Raw genomic sequence first — 18977 nt, 5'->3', positions numbered from 1 at the left:
TAGAAAACGGTACAGATAAACTACTTTTGGAAAAACTTTTAAGAGATGAAGAGGGTCTGTAATTTAATTTCCTTGGAGACGGACCTACAATGTTTTTTTCTCTAATGGAAGCTGACAGATTGTAAGTAAAAACTTTAATCGTCTTTTAACCCCCAGATTCCATGATGACGACGTATTTTATCAAAAGAAAATGAAATGAATTTATATTTATATTATTTACATTGATATCATCATCATGATCAACCCATCGCCGGCTCACTACAGAGCACGGGTCTCCTCGCAGAGTGAGAAGGGTTTTGGCCGTAGTCTACCACGCTGGCCATGTGCGGATTGGTAGACTTCACACACCTTTGAGAATATTATGAAGAACTCTCAGGCATGCAGGTTTCCTCACCGTGTTTTCCTTCACAGATATTTAATTACTTAAAACGCACATAGCTCCGAAAAATTCGAGGTGCGTGCCCGGGATCGAACCTCCGACCACAACACATTTAGCGATTCATTTTTATATATAGAGATTTGATTTTCATTGTCATTTCCGATTTCCGTGTCCTTTTTTAACAATATAAAAAAGGTACTCCAAAAGTTTAGAGAAAAACAACGCAATTGACACCATTTTTTAAGCTCGCAGGAAAGCTCTTGAGGAGTAATTAAAAAGCAAATGAAAACTTTGGCTACACTCGTATATTTAGAGAAAGTTGTTTGCAAATTATTTCAGAACGACTTGCTATTCTTTCGTGTTGTTTATTGGATGAATATAACATTCTTTTGTATTCTTAACCTCGGATAGGGTTGACAGCTTTTGTTTTGGAGTAAACAACTTTACTTTTACGACCTAAAAAAATACAAGTTGAAATAAAAGAATAACATTTACACGCTTTTTAACATTGAAATAACAAAGTTTATAACCTAAGACGTTTCAATATACCTAAGAATTTTTTTTATATTTTCTTAAGTTTTTTTTATTTTATTCAGATACAAGTTAGCCCTTGACTGCAATCTCACCTGGTGGTAAGTGATGATGCAGTCTAAGATGATAGCGGGCTAACCTGGAAGGGGTATGGCAGTTTTTATTAAACCCATACCCCTTTGGTTTCTGCACGGCATCGTACCGGAACGCTAAATCGCTTGGCGGCACGGCTTTGCCGGTAGGGTGGTAACTAGCCACGGTCGAAGCCTCCCACCAGACCAGACCAGAAATTTAGAAATTAATTGTTTATACAGCGTGTTTGATACCTCATTAATTTTAGTAGATTTAATTCATTCATTGCCTGCTACTTGATAGACGTTCAAACGGTACTTGGAGTTGACAGAAGTTTTTAATAAGTTCATTTCCACGATCAGCTGGATCTGGGTTGTATTGTTAACTCCTCATAATTATTATCTCCCTCAGATACCTACCTATCACGCTAGGATTCTCATTATTTTTTTATGCCTGTCTAAATACTACTTATCCTAATAGGCTAGTTGACACTTTTTTTAAGTAGGTCTTAAATGGTTAATATTTGTCCTATTAGATCAAAAAAATTAACACTATATTTTTTTGCGCCCTAAAAACCGTAAAACTTTAATTTAAAAATATATTTTTCTTAGACAGGTGAAAACACTGTCGGCCATGTTTGGCCGATAGATTATCTGTGCTCTGACGTCATGCATTTGTAAACAACAGCATAACCTCCCAAAGTTTAATAAACATGACTTCTATAACGTAATGACACCAGTGTTGTACATCACCCCAATAATGGACAAAAAAAGAAAAAAGTTTATAAATTAAGGGTACAAATTTGATTTTAAATTCTGGCAACACTTAAACATAGACTTTGACAGCCCATCTGTCAAAAGGTGACGTATCATTTCCCTCGGCCATTTTGTTTCAAAATGGCGAATGGTTAGTTTCGTATGCAGTGAGTTGTTCACAAATAATCCAGTTCTATTAAGGAAATCATTAAGGAAGTAAGTGAATACTTTTGTTTATAGACTCTAATAGAGGTGTGGTATAGAAATGAGACATTATTTTATGTGTAGTATGATAAATTGACCAAATAATCCACAGCAATAAGCCAGGACAGTTTTGATTTGTAATGCGAATTTGATGATGTACATTACTGGATATTTTTTTCAAGCATTTACCAATCATGAACATTGTGTCACAACTACTTTTTTTTGTCTGTTCTAGAATTTGAGCTTTATTGTGCGATGCTCAATTTTCTCTTTCAAAGTAACTACTTTATTTTTATTTTGCTCTACAGAATCCAGTAATGGACATAAAATGTCCATAATTGGAAACTAAAGAATACCCAGTTATAGACATATTATGTTCATTACTGGAATTGTACAGTTCCCAGTGATGGACAGATCAATTTTATTTCAGTTATTTTTTAACCTCCGACGAAAGAAACGAGGGTTGTTATAAATTTAACATATGTATCTGTGTAGCTGTCTAGAGCATCGTAGCTTATAAACGAATGAACCGATTCTGATGCGGTGTTTTCTGTTTGACAGCTGAAATTATCGAGATGGTAAATGATGATGAAAGGTGAATGATGATGTATGATGGTGGACGGTTGGATGTTATGATTAATAAAAATCTGTTCAGCCCTTTGAGGATTATTAGCTCTTTTCCTAGTTGATTAAGTTTTTTTTTTTAATATCATTGAATGATGAGACGAGCAAGACGTTCACCTGATGTTAAGTGATACGCCTGCCCATGTCAGATGCAGTGCGTCCCATAATTTTGCATTGCAGTATCATACGACACACTGCACTGCACTCATCACCCTGAGACAACAGTTCTTAGGTCTCATTTTGAACAGTAATCACGTCTGCGTACAGCGCCCTTCAAACCGAAACACAGTAATACTGCTTCACGGTAGAATAACGGACACCGCGGTGGTACCTACCCGGACGAACTCCGCAAGAAGAGTCCTACCACCAGTAAAGTAATCTCAGCTATTTTCATCTGCAGCATCATTTAAAGTTTCGAAACACCCAACTCCTCAACAACTTACTCTTGTGTTGTCGTTGGTATTAGAATAGTCCCGATGATTAGATTATTATAGATATACGATGATCAGGGCTTGATGATGGAGCAGGAAAGAGAAATTAATGGGCGTCCATTACTAGATCTTGTTCATTATTGGGTGTCCATTACCAGATTTTTACTGTACATCATTGGTTGAATGAATATTTTAAATACAGTTTGAATATTTTAATTATTTTATTTGACCTAGTTATCTTAGCCTAGTTATTATAATTAAATTACATAAAGGAAAACCCAACCTTCATGCTACATTTAGTTCTAACTGTATATGTTTCTTATCTAAGGAGATATATTGAAATATATATTTTTTTGTCCTTAAACCGTCCATAATTGGTGTCGTTACCTTACTAGTTTACATGAAAAATATAGTAATTATCGTCATTGTATCATCCGAGAATGTAAAAACGCATCGATAAAGACCACAGGAAAGTTGTGGATTAGAGTCCCCAGTGAAATAAATATACGTAACACGCGAAGGCTTGCTTAAAGGGATCCTATATGACTAACGACTGCAACCCAAATTTATTTTTGCAAAGATCACTTTGTTGTAAGTCTTACTTAATAACTTATTCAATTTATAAAGAGAAAACGATATTTTTTTACGTTTACTATGAGTTTTTAGAAATATATAAAAACTAGCTTATGCTCGTGACTTCGCCCGCGTGGACTTCATAAATTTCAAACCCCCATTTAACCCACTCAGGGGTGGAATTTCAAAAAATCCTTTCTTAGTGGATACCTTCTCTTTACCTACAAAGAACACACCCACCAAATTTCATGTATCTAGGACCAGCTGTTTAGATGTTTAGGCTGTGCGTTGATATATAAGTTAGTCAGGACTTGAAATTTTATATATATGGATACTACGTTAGTGCCCGCGTGACATAGGGATGACATTTCTTTGTTTACATATTTAATGACGTCACATCATGGCTGACAGCGTTTTCTGCGTTTCAAATAAAAATAAAAACTGTATTTTTTTAAATTGGATTTATATATCCATCCTGCGTTTTTAATAATTGTTATTGATATATTTCGTTGTCTTAAGCAAAATACTATAATAAATAATCATTTATTGGACGAAATTAGATATGAGTCAAGTAGCCTATTCCTAATCCTAATAATATTATAAACTAGCTGCCCTGGCGAACTTCGTTCCGCTTAACAATCGATTCAACTTTTTTAAATTTTTCTCTCCGTAAGAACCATCCTCGTACTTCAAGGAATATTATAAAAAAAGAGTTAGCGAAATCGGTTCAGCTGTTCTCGAGATTTGCGATCAGCAACACATTTAGTGATTCATTTTTATATTATAGAAGATGTGAAAGTGTGGATGTTTGGATGTTTGTTACTCAATCACGCAAAAACTACAGGATGGATTTTGCTGAAATTTGGAATGGAGATAGATTATACCCTGGATTAATAAATAGGCTACTTTTTATCCCGGAAAATCAAAGAGTTCCCATGGGATTTTCAAAAGCCAAATTCCACGCGGACGAAGTCGCAGGCATCAGCTAGTATTAGGTATAAATGCGAATGTTTGTTGGTTTGTCCTTCAATCATGCTGCAATGGAGCAACGGATTGAGTAATTTTTGGTAAAGTCCTAGAAAGTGATGTAGGTTTCTTTTGATCTCGGAAAATTTGACTTTTCACGAGATTTTGGAAAATCGACCCACGCGGACGCAGTCGTATGTATCTTCTTGTAATCAACATTTTGACAATTTTGGATAGAAGTTTTAACTTTTACTAGTAAGTTTTGGAAATTTAGATCCTGTGCGCTGCAAAGTGAAAGCCGAAATTTTCCTTAATAAATTAAAAATACGAAAAGTGTACTTACCACTCGAAAAAATCAACAAACGATATTTAAACACCAGTGTAAACACTTCAGTTAATGGAACACTCCAGGAAATACGTTTTTAACATAAAAATATTTCAAACTTATCTATGTTATTCCTACTACTAAACTTAATTTAAATTTTTAATGATTATCGTCAATAAAATTAATTTCTTCTTTGAATGAAAGTCTTTTAATTTTTCGTAAGCTTTCTGTCGTAAGTTCGGGAAAATGTAGTGAAACGCTTCGCAACGCGCGTATCAACACCAAAAGTCGGGCATAGACTGAACTCTGAAATGGTATTATGTTAGATAGATGTGAACCTGGGAATCGGTATAGTATAAAATGCTTCGGCGATGCGCTGAATTGGTCTAATTCAGGCATGCAGCTCTAACTTTTCGGAGTTATGTGCGTTCTTTTAACCAACTAAATACCACTTGTTTAAAGGTGAAGGAAAATATTGTGAGCAAACCTGTATACCTGAGAGTTCTCCACAATGTGCTCAAAGGTGTGTAAAAGGCACGACACATTTTAGACACTGTTTGTTAGGTTAGATTGTAAGGCGTGATTTTTGTAAATATTTATTGTGTTTAACATGTGTTAAAAAAAGTCTGCTAGTGCGCACTTGGCCAGAGTTGATAGTCTATGAATAAACTGTTCTGTTCTGAGAGGAGATCCGTACTCAGTAGTGACCCGGCGGTGAACCATTGGCAATCAAAAGACAAACTTTTGCAATGTTCTTGAAATCAATGCACTGCTGTGGTTAGGTACATTTTGGTATGACTTGGTCGAATTATTTCCTGCAATAACTATGTAGGTATGAATTCCTTAAGCTATCTATTAGCTCTCTCATTTCTTTTGGGATCCAAATTGGTATATAACTCATCTTATAATAATCTTAGCTGTCCATCCCTCGTATAAATCACAAGTTATTAAATGAAGTTCTAACTGCATGAAAAATTGCCAGATTATGCCACGTGCCACCGTTTATTTGAATTTATTTTACACGTAATTTTCTACGAGCTGATATTATAAGAGCTATTATTTTTCACTGTATTACGTCATTTTTAGGGATCCGTACCCAACGGCCTTTTATTACTAAGCATCCGCTGTTCGTACGTCCGTCCGCCTGTCAGCGGGCTGTAACCTCGTGACCCGTAATAAGTAGAGAGTTGAAATTTTCACAGAATGTGTCATCATCATCATCATCATCATCATCATCATCATCAGCCTGTAGACGTCCACTGTTTGACATAGGCCTTCCCTAAAGAGGGCCACCACACCCCGTGCGCAGCCTTCCTCATCCAGTCACTTCCCGCCAGTCTCTTTACATCGTCAGTCCATCGTGCTGGAGGGCGTCCCACACTACCATTGCTTAAACGTGGTCTCCACTCAAGGAGACTTATCGGCTCCAACGGCCATCGCCTCTACGACAGGCACGACCTGCCCACTGCCACTTCAGCTTGCTAATAGTTTAGGCTATGTCAGAATGTGTATTCTGTGAAAATTTCAAAACAAATTGTGTTACAACAAACAATAAAATTTTCAAAATAGCCGCCTTGGAAATGAAAAGCAATTAAAAAATGTTGTTTCTTGTACTATGGTACGGAATCATTCGTGCGCGAGTCCGACTCGCACTTGATCGATTTTTATTCAGTTAAATTAGGTATCTAAAGATTCTTCATCACCATCATCATGATCAGCCCATCGGCCACTCACTACTGAGCACGGGTCTCCTCTCAGAATGATAGGGTCTTTAAACCTCTGAAAAGCGTCGACAATTAAAATCCGACGTGATTAAATTTTATAATTGACATGAACTTGTAATGAACTCGGAGGGGAGTTTGTAATTTTTAATGACGATGAACAATTCGTAGAATTTATATGAGGAGCATTATTAAATTTTATCGCGTCAGAATCCAATATCAAGAGATAATAAAATTAAATACTTCGCAAATATAAAATGACTATTTTACTTTAGAAATAAGATAGTCAATAATAATTAAAGGCAATGGACACTGTTTTGTTTTTGCAGAATTTCTTTATTAAGTATATTGTAATTTGATGACCTTCCTGGGGCAGCGATGAGCGCTGTGATGTTGTAAGTCCTGGCCCTGGGTTCGATTCCCGGCAGGGCCAATTTGGATATTGTATATTTTAAATTGTCTCTAGTCTGGTCTGGTCTGGAGGCTAAGTATAGTGAATATGGCCGTGGTTAGTTACCACCCTATCGGCAAAGCCGTGTCGCAAAGCGACTTAGCGTTCCGGTACGATGTCGTGTAGAAACCGATCAGGGTATGGGTTTAATAAAACTGCTATACCGTAACTTTTATGCCACACATGACAGTTTATTCGGGTGCTCATTCTTGAGGCTGGTTGGCTAAGGTGGAGGAAGCGCCGGAATAACTAACTCTTAGTTATAAGATGTAACGCGTGGCAAAATTTAAAAAATAAAGGTTCTTCTTTCTTCTTTTTTCTTTCTATATCCGTTCCAGATTAGCTCGCTTCCATCTGAGACTGCATCATCATCTGCCACCAGGCGAGATTGCAGTAAAGGCTTAACATGTAATCGAATAGTGAAGAAAGGATAGAAGCTTAGAATAACAAGTCGAATAGAAGTCAGCGCAGTAATTTCAAAATTTTTGGAGAAAAATATTTCTTTTTGATAGAACCTAACAAGAAATGGAATTTGGGGCGCAATTACTTAACGCAAAATTTCCCAATATGGAAAAAGCAAATTGGGATAAAAAAGTATTATTATAATTAAATTCTTTTCAGACATTGTTATAAAGTACTTAATTTTATTATCAGGGTACGAGACAGGCGAGCGAGTTTTTCAATATTAAAGGGTCTTCTAATAATCCTTCACGAAAAGGCAATTTTCCATTGAAAACAAACTTCGGGGGAACTGCAGGGTTATTCGCTAACTCAGTTTCTAACCCTGAATGATAGGCACGAGCGCTAATTTTTTAATCCGTTGAAGGTTTTCTAGTGAAAAAATATATTAATATCACTAGTAGAACTAACCAACCTCGGTGGCTATCATTTAGTTTTAGACACTGAGTTAGAGAATCACCTAGCTGATTAGTAAAAGAAGTCTGTTAATAATTCTTTATTCAGATTGACTTATAATATTATAAGTCTTATATTATGGTTCCTATGATTGACTTAGGTATACAACGTTAGTTTAGTATGCGCAAAACTAGTCATCTCGACCTGTCGCGTATTACAAAATATCTACATTTAAGGACTAGGTATTAGGTTAAGTTCAGAAATAAAAGGCTAGGCATAGGTAGACTATTCGGGCAAAGAAAAGACAAAATGAAAATTCAGATGAAATTGTACAATTAGGTACACTGTGCATAAATTACGAAGTGTAAAAGGTCCAGAAACAGAAACGAGAGCAGGTATATTATTTCTTTAGGACGGTCCTAAGTATCTAATGATGTCCAGACAACCCTTTCAGAAAAAAGCTCACGGTCTCAATAGATATGTAATAAAGTCAAATTTGGGTCGCTGCGAGCATTCTTTTCTGAACAAAGACCCAAACGTTTTTCACTGCGTGACTGTGCCGTGATGGACATGACGCTATCTGGACGCCATTCGGGTTTTCTAAAGAGGTCCGCCATTGAGAAATATGTGATAAATTGGAAGTGAGAAATGAAAGGAAGTTTTATTTAGTTCACCGCATTGAATCGGTTAGCTGTGATAGCCTAGTGGTTAGTACGTCCGCCTTCTAATCGGAGGTCGGGGGTTCGATCCCGGGCACGCACCTCTAACTTTTCGGAATTATGTGTGTTTTAATTAATTAAATATCACTTGCTTAAACGGTGAAGGAAAATATCGTGAGGAAACTTGCATGCCTGAGAGTTCTCCATAATGTTCTCAAAGTTGTGTGAAGTCTACCAATCTGCACATGGCCAGCGTGGTAGACTATGGCCAAAACCCTTCTCACTCTGAGAGGAGACCCGCGCCCTGTAGTGAGCCGGTGATGGGTTGATCATGATGATGACTGTAGGTACCTACTATAGATAGCCTAGTGGTTAGGACGTCCGCCTTCTAATCGGAGGTCGAGGTTCGATCCCAGACCTATAAATTTTCGGAGTTACGTGCGTTTTAAGTAATTAAATATCACTTGCTTTGACGGTGAAAGAAAAACATCGTAATATTTAAACAAATCCGCTCCCTTCTGTACAACGACAATATTCTATCGGACTACAGATATTTATCTAATGAGGAGATCCTTTGAGCACCGACATAACTTAACGGGTTGCGAAGCTGAAATAGCTGAAATCGATGGACATTGGGGTCCCAAGATGCTGGAATAACGACCTCGCACCGGAAGGCGCAGTGTTAAAATTGACAGACAGTGGCGCGTGGAAGTCCCCACAAGAGATCAATGTCCAGCAGTCGACGTCTATCGGTTGATGATGATGATGATGATGATGATGATGATGATGATGATGATGATGATGATGATGATGACAGATATTTAAACAAAAGTACAGTACGTGGCTGAAAATAATTTACATCGATCTTTAGAAGGAGATAGCGGATTTGTATAGCAACGAGTGACAGAGACAACGGTCTACAAAGCCGAAATGTCATTCTAAGGTCTATGTACATTATTTTCTGCCACGTACTGTACTTTTGTTTAAATATCTGTCACTGGCATATATATATGTACATTATGGCCAGACGTGTAATTAGATTCATGGTAATTAGATCTCGTTACAGAAAACAGTTGTTCAATTTACAAAAACATTGGAATAAAGCGAAAATAAATAAACACGTTATTTGGAAACGGTTGAAAACAGCCGAAAGCGTTTAGGCTTCGCTCACAGGCAGCTATCGATCTCCATTCTCCAGTTCTGTAGACTAAGGCTGAAATCTAGAGAACGTATTTTAGACTTACCTTAGACTTTCATCATCATGATCATCGCCGGCTCACCACAGAGCACGGGTCTCCTCTCAGAGTGAGAAGGGTTTTGGCCATATGAATGAATAGGAGGCGGACGTCCAAACCACTAGGCTGCCAGGGCTAACAAAGTGGATACCTATTCGTAAATTGGTTACGGAATGGAAGCGAGCCCGCAGCGCTGTAGATGGCACAATTATTAACAAAGGCTTGGAGACGAAGAAAATCTAATTTGTACGACGACGCCTGCGGTTTTGGTTGTTATTGTGTAATGCCACAGACTAAGTTAAAGCAGTAAGACAGCACTAAAATTTACAATCTGAAAACAGTTAGTGCGCAAATTCTTTAATATAGTAAAAACTAGCTGATGCCCATGACTTCGTCCGCGTGGAACTAGGTTTTGTAAAAATCCCGTGGGAACTCTTTGATTTTCCCGGATAAAAAGTAGCCTATGTCACTCTCCACGTCTTTATCTATACCCATGCAAAAAATCATGTTAATCCGTTGCACCGTTGCGACGTGATTGAAGGACAAACCAACAAACCAATAAACCAACAAACAAACACGGTTTCGCATTTATAATAAGGGCAGTACACTTTATAGTATAAGAGGAAATAAAACTAACATTAAATCGACTAGTCATACATTTTATTGTTCTTAATTTTAATTGATATTTTATTACTATATTTACACATTTGGCAGTAAGTTTAAGATATTATAACTAATGTTAAAAAACTAGAAACATAGAAAACAATGTTACGCTTAAAATAATAGTTTTACAAAATCACTTAACATTTGGCACTTGCGATTATTATTACCTATTCATTATTACTGGCTTAACAATAATTATTTAATTATAAGTATGAAGGCACAACATACCAGACTTTTTATACAGCCTACTCTAGCTTAGCCTTATAATCGTAGACGGAGTAAAAAATCTAGACAAAGGATCGTTTGCTTTCTCATTCACACTAAAAAGAGAGCACAGAAAAAGTTATTAATGTGACAATCAGAGACGCAGCTAACCTATTTTTTTGTCCCTTATCGTGTAACCGGTTTTTTTTCAAGGAATACAACTTTAGTTGCAAAACAAACTTTGAGAATTCGTGGCATCATTGTATTTCTCATTAGATATTTACTTGTTTTCACATAAAAACGTTTAAACAAATATTCTTGAGCGGTTTATACAAATATTGACTACTAAACAATGGTAATTGTCGTGTTATTCATCGTTATGTCGTGCTATCGCTATCTCACACGCGGTTACACAGTAATAGTCTAGCTTTTTTAATCAGTCTACGCTTATAATAGAGTATATTGTTTTGCCAAGCAATAGATTTACTATGTAAAACAGTATTAAGTATTCTATGATTTTAAAATTATAAAGGTCCTTTCAGGCAAGCCACAAGCACAACACCACTACGACACAAAACGTCGCCTGGCAATGGTCACGTACTCGTATCAGCTCGCTGCACCTGTCTAAAGTTACGTTGCTGCATCTAAATTACTAATGGTACGATGCTTCACGTTTAGTAATGGATGTGGTCCGCCTGAATAAACACTAACAGCACTCATGTAAATTGACAAAACCAAGCCAAAACATTTCCTGAAGTCAATTTATATAAGTATGTATGTATGTATATACTTTATTGCACCACAGAAACACAAATGACAGGTTACAAAAAGAAATCTTAATAAGTAGGTACAAAAAGGCGGTCTTATCGCTAAATAGCGATCTCTTCCAGACAACCTTAACGCACATTTATTTCAACAAACTTTATTTATTTTGGTGTAAAGTAAAATTAGACGGTAGTGAAATTGACATTCTGCTTAGGTTTAGATGTGGGAAAACATATTCTTAACTTCAAAAAATTACATTGCCAAGTTTTTGTTAGCACGCATTGGGCTTACACAAAGACATTTTACTTGTCTTTGGGCTTACAAATTACAATGCTATCAAATCAAAAATAGAATTGAGCTTCCGTTATGTTTCGACGTCTTATCTAAAAACGTATTTTTAGGACTGAGACTTATTTAAATACCTAATGTAAAAAAATCAATAAGTAAAAGCTCTATTTTTTGATTAAGTACGACATGATTTGATAAAAATCTTTTACAAAATTGGAATTTAAAAAAAACTTAGATTCAAAAATGGAATTCTCCGCGCGTTTAATTTTTCCACGCCGCCGCGCCGCCGGTCGAAACGCACGTAAAATACCTATAGTCCATACAAAATGAGAACTCACTCGCCATTTTAATTAACTATAGGTAAGTGTCACTGTCACGTTAAAGTTACAATTTTAGTCCTTATTTTAAAGGTGAGCGGTACTTTTGACATTTTGACAATTACAATTAAAATGGCGACTGAGTTTTCATTTTTTTTTAAAGCTCGTAGCTTTAGTTTTAGGTTTATGTAATTACTAATTAATTATCATCATTAGGTCGCGGATACACTTGGAAGTTTTACTCACGTAAGTAGCTTACAATTAGTGATTAACTTACGAAAAATTTAAACAGTATCTTACAAATTCAACAATAATTGACATTCAAAAAGTGAACAATAATTAACTAAAATGATCCGTTAATATTTTAGAAGTTAATTTATTTTTCTTACGGAAATCACAAACTTTTGATTTAGATCAGTTTTGAACTTTTGAGGCACTAAAACGCCTCAACGTACCTAATTATAAAACCTATATAAAACACATTACCAACCATTCATACATTTTTAACAATTTACAACTTTGATCATACAACTTTTAACAAAGAATCACTAAAATCTAATCAACTTTTTTCTTAATCTCTAGAAGTTTCAACGTATGTAAACACCAGAACATGGCAGATACTACATAGAACATTTGCAGGGCTGTCAGAAGAGGGCTGGTTGCTAAGCTCCTGGTGAGGAAGGCTAGGGCTGAGCATCTGAGGACTTCGAGCATCGGTGCGTACTTGGAGTTGTCGAAGATCATGCCGATGATGGTTAGGGATACCATCACGTAGAACACGAAGATTATCACTGATATCGGTGTCATGCCCTGTGGACAAAAAAAAAGATGTAAGCATTTATTTGTTAGACGTGCAGCCTTCTAAAGATACAAACGGATAAGGTTTAGACTATTTGAATAGGGTCTATTGCCTGTACTTAGTAATAAAATGAAGTGATTTTTTGTACAGCGGTAGTTTATGGGGCTAGAATTCATTAAAAAATTCATGATCTTTATTTATTTTCACCATGAACGTGACGCTGTACGGAAGGTGAATAATGACGTCACAATCCGTAAACGACCATTTTTTTTAAATTTTTTAACATAAAAATAGTCATTTCTGCGGGAAACAATTTTATATGTTAAAAAATTGAAATATATTTGTCGTTTACGTCATGTGACGTCATTAGTCCCTTTCCATACAGCGTGACGTTAATAATTGATTATTTTAAAAATGAATAAAAATTATGATTTTTTAACATTTTTCTCTTTAATAATTAATAACTAGCTCGATAAACTACCGCTATACAAAAAATCACGTCATTTTACATTAAGACCCTATTTCAGTTCAGTTCAGTTCTGATGGACAACAAAGAGGTCACGAAGGGTTCCATACCGTACAATACCTAACAATACCATGTATATACTTTTATTTTTATTTGCATGGCGCCCATTGTGAAATTTTTATTATTTCGACAATAGCAATTTTTATTATGCCTATGAGTAATACACATTATGTGAAAATTTCAACTCTCTACCTATTACGGTTCACGAGATACAGCCCGCTGACAGATGGACACTGGACAGCCGATCCTAAAAAGGTCGTTCGTTGAACTCAACCTAGTTGCAAATGCAATAGTAAGTAATAATTTAGTAAGAAGGTTTAATTAGCTTACCATATACCGGGAAGCCAGCTCGAAGAAGCCGTACAAAACGACTGCGTAATGTAAAACGATGTAAGTGTTGCACCACGCTGGCAGCAAAACGTCGTATTTGGGACGATTTTCCACCTGAGGGCAAAATAAAAAAATATTGAAGAACATTAGTTAAAGTACGATACATTAGTTAACTAAGACAAAAGCTTTTTTTTTTTTAATATTTCAAAATATCTTTTTTTTTTGAAACTCATGTAAAATTTTATATCACATTTTTTTTTAGCTAGCCTTATCCAATTACTATATAAATCATGACCGCTTGGAATGGTGCCAAGAATACTGGCTGCATTTCCGCGCTGGACGGCCAGGCTGATCCGTTGCGCAAAAAATGAGCCAGCCCTTCTGTCACCAGATGAGGCTATTAATCGCGGTGAAATGTTAAAAGACAAAAGCTACTATTTATCGTTATAAGCTTAATCGTCGAGCTGGGAGACATAGGTGAATATTCACCACTTTTGGGGAAGCTCACGATCACGGGTGAAAAGTGTGCTCAGGAGCTGTTCAATCTTCTTCCCCCCTTAACTTTCTACCACCGTCCCGCAAGGCGCCGGGGTTTCCACCCCTATGTCTTCAATATTCCATCTACGCGTACGATACGCTTTGCGTCATCATGCCTTATACGCATGGCTAGGGTGTTTAGTATATAACTAAATTTTAGTCTGTGTCTACATTATTTAATCTGTAAATTGTATCTGTCAATGTCAATTGTATTTCCTTCTCGCTCTCTCTCTTCGCCTCCAACTTGAATTAAATGGACGTGTTACGAAGCCTCTTCTTTTAATTTAACAAGCCTATTAGATACCTGAAAAGGAGCTTCGTTGCCTAGAAATACAAGGTTGGTGAGTACCTCCGTATACTGAAATGCCTGCAATCACTAACATAGGGTATGGAATACTCTTCCGAGATCAGTATTTCCTTCCAATTATAATCCATCTTTAAAACAGGAGTGAATAGGCACCTTCTAGGCAAACGCGTCCCATCTTAGGCCACATCATCACTTCCCATCAGGTGTGATCGTGGTCAAGCGTGCGCCTATAATGAAAAATCCAACTTACTTCAACTTTCATGTCTTCATCGCCGAGTCGAGGAGTGCCAGGTTCCCAGCTGGGACCCCACACGATAGCCTTCAGCTTATCACTCCAGGTCTCCAGGCGACGGAACTTCTGGATTACGTAGCGAGTGTAGAACGACTGTTGAAAAATAAAATAATTATTGACCATTTCATTTGACACCCTCTTAATCAACATTGACTTTAGTACTGATTCTGAGCACAACTATTCGGATCCTCTTCTTACTAATGTAATGTAATGAAAAGGACAGATACAGTTTGACAGTTTTAAATTTAATTTAGAGTTGTCAAACATCGTGGCTTTACCTGCCGGCGAGCCTATTGTTTAAATTTATAGCGTGCACTAAAACTTAGTCTTTAAATGTAAAATTCATGTTCCCCTTTTTTCGCAATATTAAAAAAAAGATGCAGAAACTCTAAGTTAAGTTTAGAGAAAGGCAACAGGATCGGCGTTATTATTAATAGACTTAATTATTATTATCTTGACTTTATAAACAACAAGTTCAAAAAAATATAATATTAAGTATAAGTAAGCTCGTACAAGCGGTGATAGCTTAATAAAAATAGCCGAAAGAAGACTGGTTGTACACAACCTGGTCCTACATACATTTATGGACTCATGTATACATGAGTCCGTAAATGTATGTAGGTACCTGTAGGTAAGCCGGGTTGAAAGAAGGCTGGTTATATATGAGTCCGTAAATGTATGAAGGTACCTGTAGGTAAGCCGGGTTGAGAGAAGGCTGGTTTATATGAATCCGTAAATGTATGTAGGTACCTGTAGGTAAGCCGGGTTGAAAGAAGGCTGGTTATATATGAGTCCGTAAATGTATGTAGGTACCTGTAGGTAAGCCGAGTTGAAAAAAGGCTGGTTATAAATGAGTTCGTTAATGTATGAAGGTACCTGTAGGTAAGCCGGGTTGAAAGAAGGCTGGTTATATATGAGTCCGTAAATGTATGTAGGTACCTGTAGGTAAGCCGGGTTGAAAGAAGGCTGGTTATATATGAGTCTGTAAATGTATGTAGGTACCTGTAGGTAAGCCGGGTTGAAAGAAGGCTGGTTGTAAATGAGTCCGTAAATGATATCGATCTTGTCCGTCTCGGGGTGGAAGGTGCCGAACAGCCGGTCCCAGATGATGAGCACACCACCGTAGTTCACGTCCAAGCAGTATTTGTTGCTGCCTGTAACAAGGATAGCTAATAAGTACAAGGTTTACTAGCCCCAAAAACCGGCCGAGTGCGAGTCATACTCGAGCACCGAGGGTTCGGTACTACGGTCGTATTTTTTCGACATTTTGCTCAATAAATCAAATACTACTATGCATAAAAATAAATAAAATCTGTTTTAGAATAGGTACACAGATAAAGTTCTTTCATATGTATACTTATCTTACTTTGAAAGTTGAAAATACTAATTATTTGTTCATGAACACATTTTTATTTTGTGATGTAACCACAAATTCACGGTTTTCGGATTTATTCCTTTACTTTACCTACCTGCCAAATTTAATGATTCTATTTTAGCGTTTAAACTATCGTTTTAGCTATATGGGTAGTTATACTAGATTCGTTTTGATTGGTTAGTCATTCAAAATGGTAATTGCCCACTTATTTTTTGTCTTTGTCATTTCTATGGGATTACGTAATAGAGAGAGCCCTATACGTGCCCTATACTAACTTTTCTCCGTGGATAGAGTATAGACTATAGAGTATAGGATTACAAGTGACGTTCGCCTTTGACTTCTGAGCCCCCCTGGGAGCTTCTTGGGATTCATATTCTCTGTTTGTTTAAGTATTCCCTTTCTATTTTCCGAATGAAACTGAATACTATACTAAAACATTTCTCACTGATGTATTTTTTTTGATTTTTCGACGTCATGTAACATATAAAAGTCTTAGAGGGAACGTGAATTGTTTTCACAAAATTGAAATCCGTGATCGATTTGTTGAAATAGGTATCAGAGAATGTTTTTTTCTTCATCGAAATGGTTAGTTACCACTCTACCACCAAAGCCGTGCTCCCAAGAGACCAGAAGAAGATGCCGCGTAGAAGGGGTATGAAAGAAAGAAAAACTGCCATATTCTTCCAAGTTAGCCCGACACCATTTTAAACTGCATACTTCCCACCACGTGATGTCGTAGTTAAGGGCTAACTTGTAAAGGCATAAAAAAGTAGGAATATCTCACCATGATGAACCCTATGATGGCTGGGAGTATTGAGGATGTACTCCAAAGGCCCTAGGCTCTTGATGGCCTCCGTGTGGATCCAGAACATGTACAGGTAGCTGAACTGGTGGTGCATCACGAACTGCGCTGGTGGTATCGCCAGCGCCAGTGGGAGGTAGAAGATCTGTAAAAAAATATCAATATAAATAAAACCATCTTTATCTTTACCCTTTTTTTTCTTTCAAATTAGAATAGCGAGCAAACGAGCAGGCGGGTCACCTGTTGACCTGATGTTAAGTGATTACTACCGCCCATGAACATTTGCAGTACCAGAGGAACTGCCAATGCATTACAGGCCTTTTGGGAATTTATTGGTCCGCCCCTTGAATAACCCCATGCTGTAATCTAATGCGTACCCGCCAAAGGGAGTTAATCCCATTAAAATATTATGTTGTATAACGCCATGCTTTAACCAAAAAGAGAAGAAAGGGTTCTACTTACAAATCCGCACCATCCCTGTAGAACTGACTGCCTTATGCCGACCCCCATGTTGAAGTCCTCGGAAGTATGGTGGACTTGATGTTGGGCCCATAAGATGTGGACCTCTGGAGAAGAAAAGTAAACTTTAATAGAGTAGGTACTTGAAATTATTATATTGTTCTTATAGGTAATTATTTTGTCATTGATTGTAGGTACTCTTACTGATCTATCTCATAGAAATCTTTTTATAGGCTATATTTACCTACTAGGCCTTCTATTAAAATCATTGTCTTTTCCCTTCATTTCCCCTGAGTTCAAGTTTTTAACGATAAATCAAAAACTGTTATCCATAAAAATAGATAAAAATCTGTTTTAGAATGTACAGGCAAAGTGCTTTCATATGATACCCCACTTGGTACAGTAATCTTATTTTGAAAATTGAAAAACATATGTACGTATTTGTTCTTGATTTTAATTTTTTGTGATGTAACCACAAATACCTTCCATTCCTTTACTTGAGCTATAAGACCCACTTACCTACCAAATTTCATGATTTTAGGTCAACGTGAAATACGCTATAGGTTTTCTTGACAGACACGACGGACAGACGGACAGACAGACAACAAAGTGATCCTATAAGGATTCCTTTTTTCTTTTGAGGTACGGATCCCTAAAAATGCTAACTTACCATGACATGCTCTATGCATCCAGTAGTAACAGAAGTCGACGCCCAAAGCAGCTGCATACCAGGTCAGCGTGTTGTTCCACGGCAGCTCTACTATCCTGAAGTTGCAGTAGATCCAGGTGTACAGATACGACTCCGCCCCGCGCCATATTAACCTGCGGAAAGTATCTTCATCATCATCATCATCAACCCATCTCCAGCTCACTACTGAGCACGGTCTCCGCTTAGAATGAAAACTGTTTGGTCATGCTGCCCAAGTGTGGATTGGCAGATTTTACACACCTCTGAGAACATTATAAAGAACTCTCAGCTATGCAGGGTTAATATAATTTAATTTTAATTTATTTATTTTTATGAAAAACTAGCTGCCCCGGCGAACTTCGTACCGCCTAACAGTCGATTCTTTTTCAGGATTTTTTTAAATATTTCTCTCCGTAAGAACCATCCTCGTACTTCAAGGAATATTATAAAAAAAGAATTAGCGAAATCAGTTCCGCTGTTCTCGAGATTTGCGATCAGCAACACATTCAGCGATTCATTTTTATATTATAGAGATTAGTACATATTACAAAATTATGTCTATAACTAAATAATTTTCCTCACTATGTTTTCAAGGAAATGAAAACGCACATAACTCTGAACAGTTGGAGATGAGTGAGTTTTTATTCTAAAGCAAAGTTATAGGCAGTTGAATATTTTTACAAACTTAAATATTGTGATGTTCATATAAAATGTATGATATAAAAGTAAAATGTCTACTTTGTTGCTAGCAACAAAGTGATCTTTTCCAGGTAACCATTAGTTACTCGATATAGCAAAGGAAAGGAAAACGCTCTTTCCAGTCATCTTTTCTTTGAAAGAGGTC

At 36.7% G+C, this 18977-nt stretch overlaps 2 protein-coding genes across 4 annotated transcripts in view; both read right to left on the bottom strand.

The window, feature by feature from the left end:
- LOC117987008 (uncharacterized) overlaps window positions 1-5145 on the bottom strand; it is a 46604-nt gene extending 41459 nt beyond the window's left edge. For all 3 annotated transcript variants that reach the window (XM_069502342.1, XM_069502343.1, XM_034973965.2), the window contains exon 1: window positions 4879-5145. The gene's annotated coding sequence lies outside the window, so the exon portion shown is untranslated. The remainder of the gene's footprint in view (window positions 1-4878) is intronic.
- Window positions 5146-10419: 5274 nt separating this feature from the next.
- Window positions 10420-18977, bottom strand: part of LOC117986847 (alkylglycerol monooxygenase-like) — a 41827-nt gene continuing 33269 nt past the window's right edge. The window contains 8 exon segments of the mRNA XM_034973770.2: window positions 10420-12669; window positions 12672-12828; window positions 13674-13787; window positions 14768-14902; window positions 15812-15963; window positions 16969-17131; window positions 17449-17552; window positions 18116-18267. Of these exon segments, the coding sequence (XP_034829661.2) occupies window positions 12590-12669; window positions 12672-12828; window positions 13674-13787; window positions 14768-14902; window positions 15812-15963; window positions 16969-17131; window positions 17449-17552; window positions 18116-18267 (1057 nt within the window). The 3' untranslated portion in view covers window positions 10420-12589.

Source organism: Maniola hyperantus, chromosome 12 (assembly GCF_902806685.2).
Source record: "Maniola hyperantus chromosome 12, iAphHyp1.2, whole genome shotgun sequence".
Taxonomy (NCBI): Eukaryota; Metazoa; Arthropoda; class Insecta; order Lepidoptera; family Nymphalidae; genus Maniola; species Maniola hyperantus.
The sequence above is the reverse complement of the archived record's forward strand: the minus strand, read 5'-3'. Positions and strand labels throughout refer to the sequence as shown.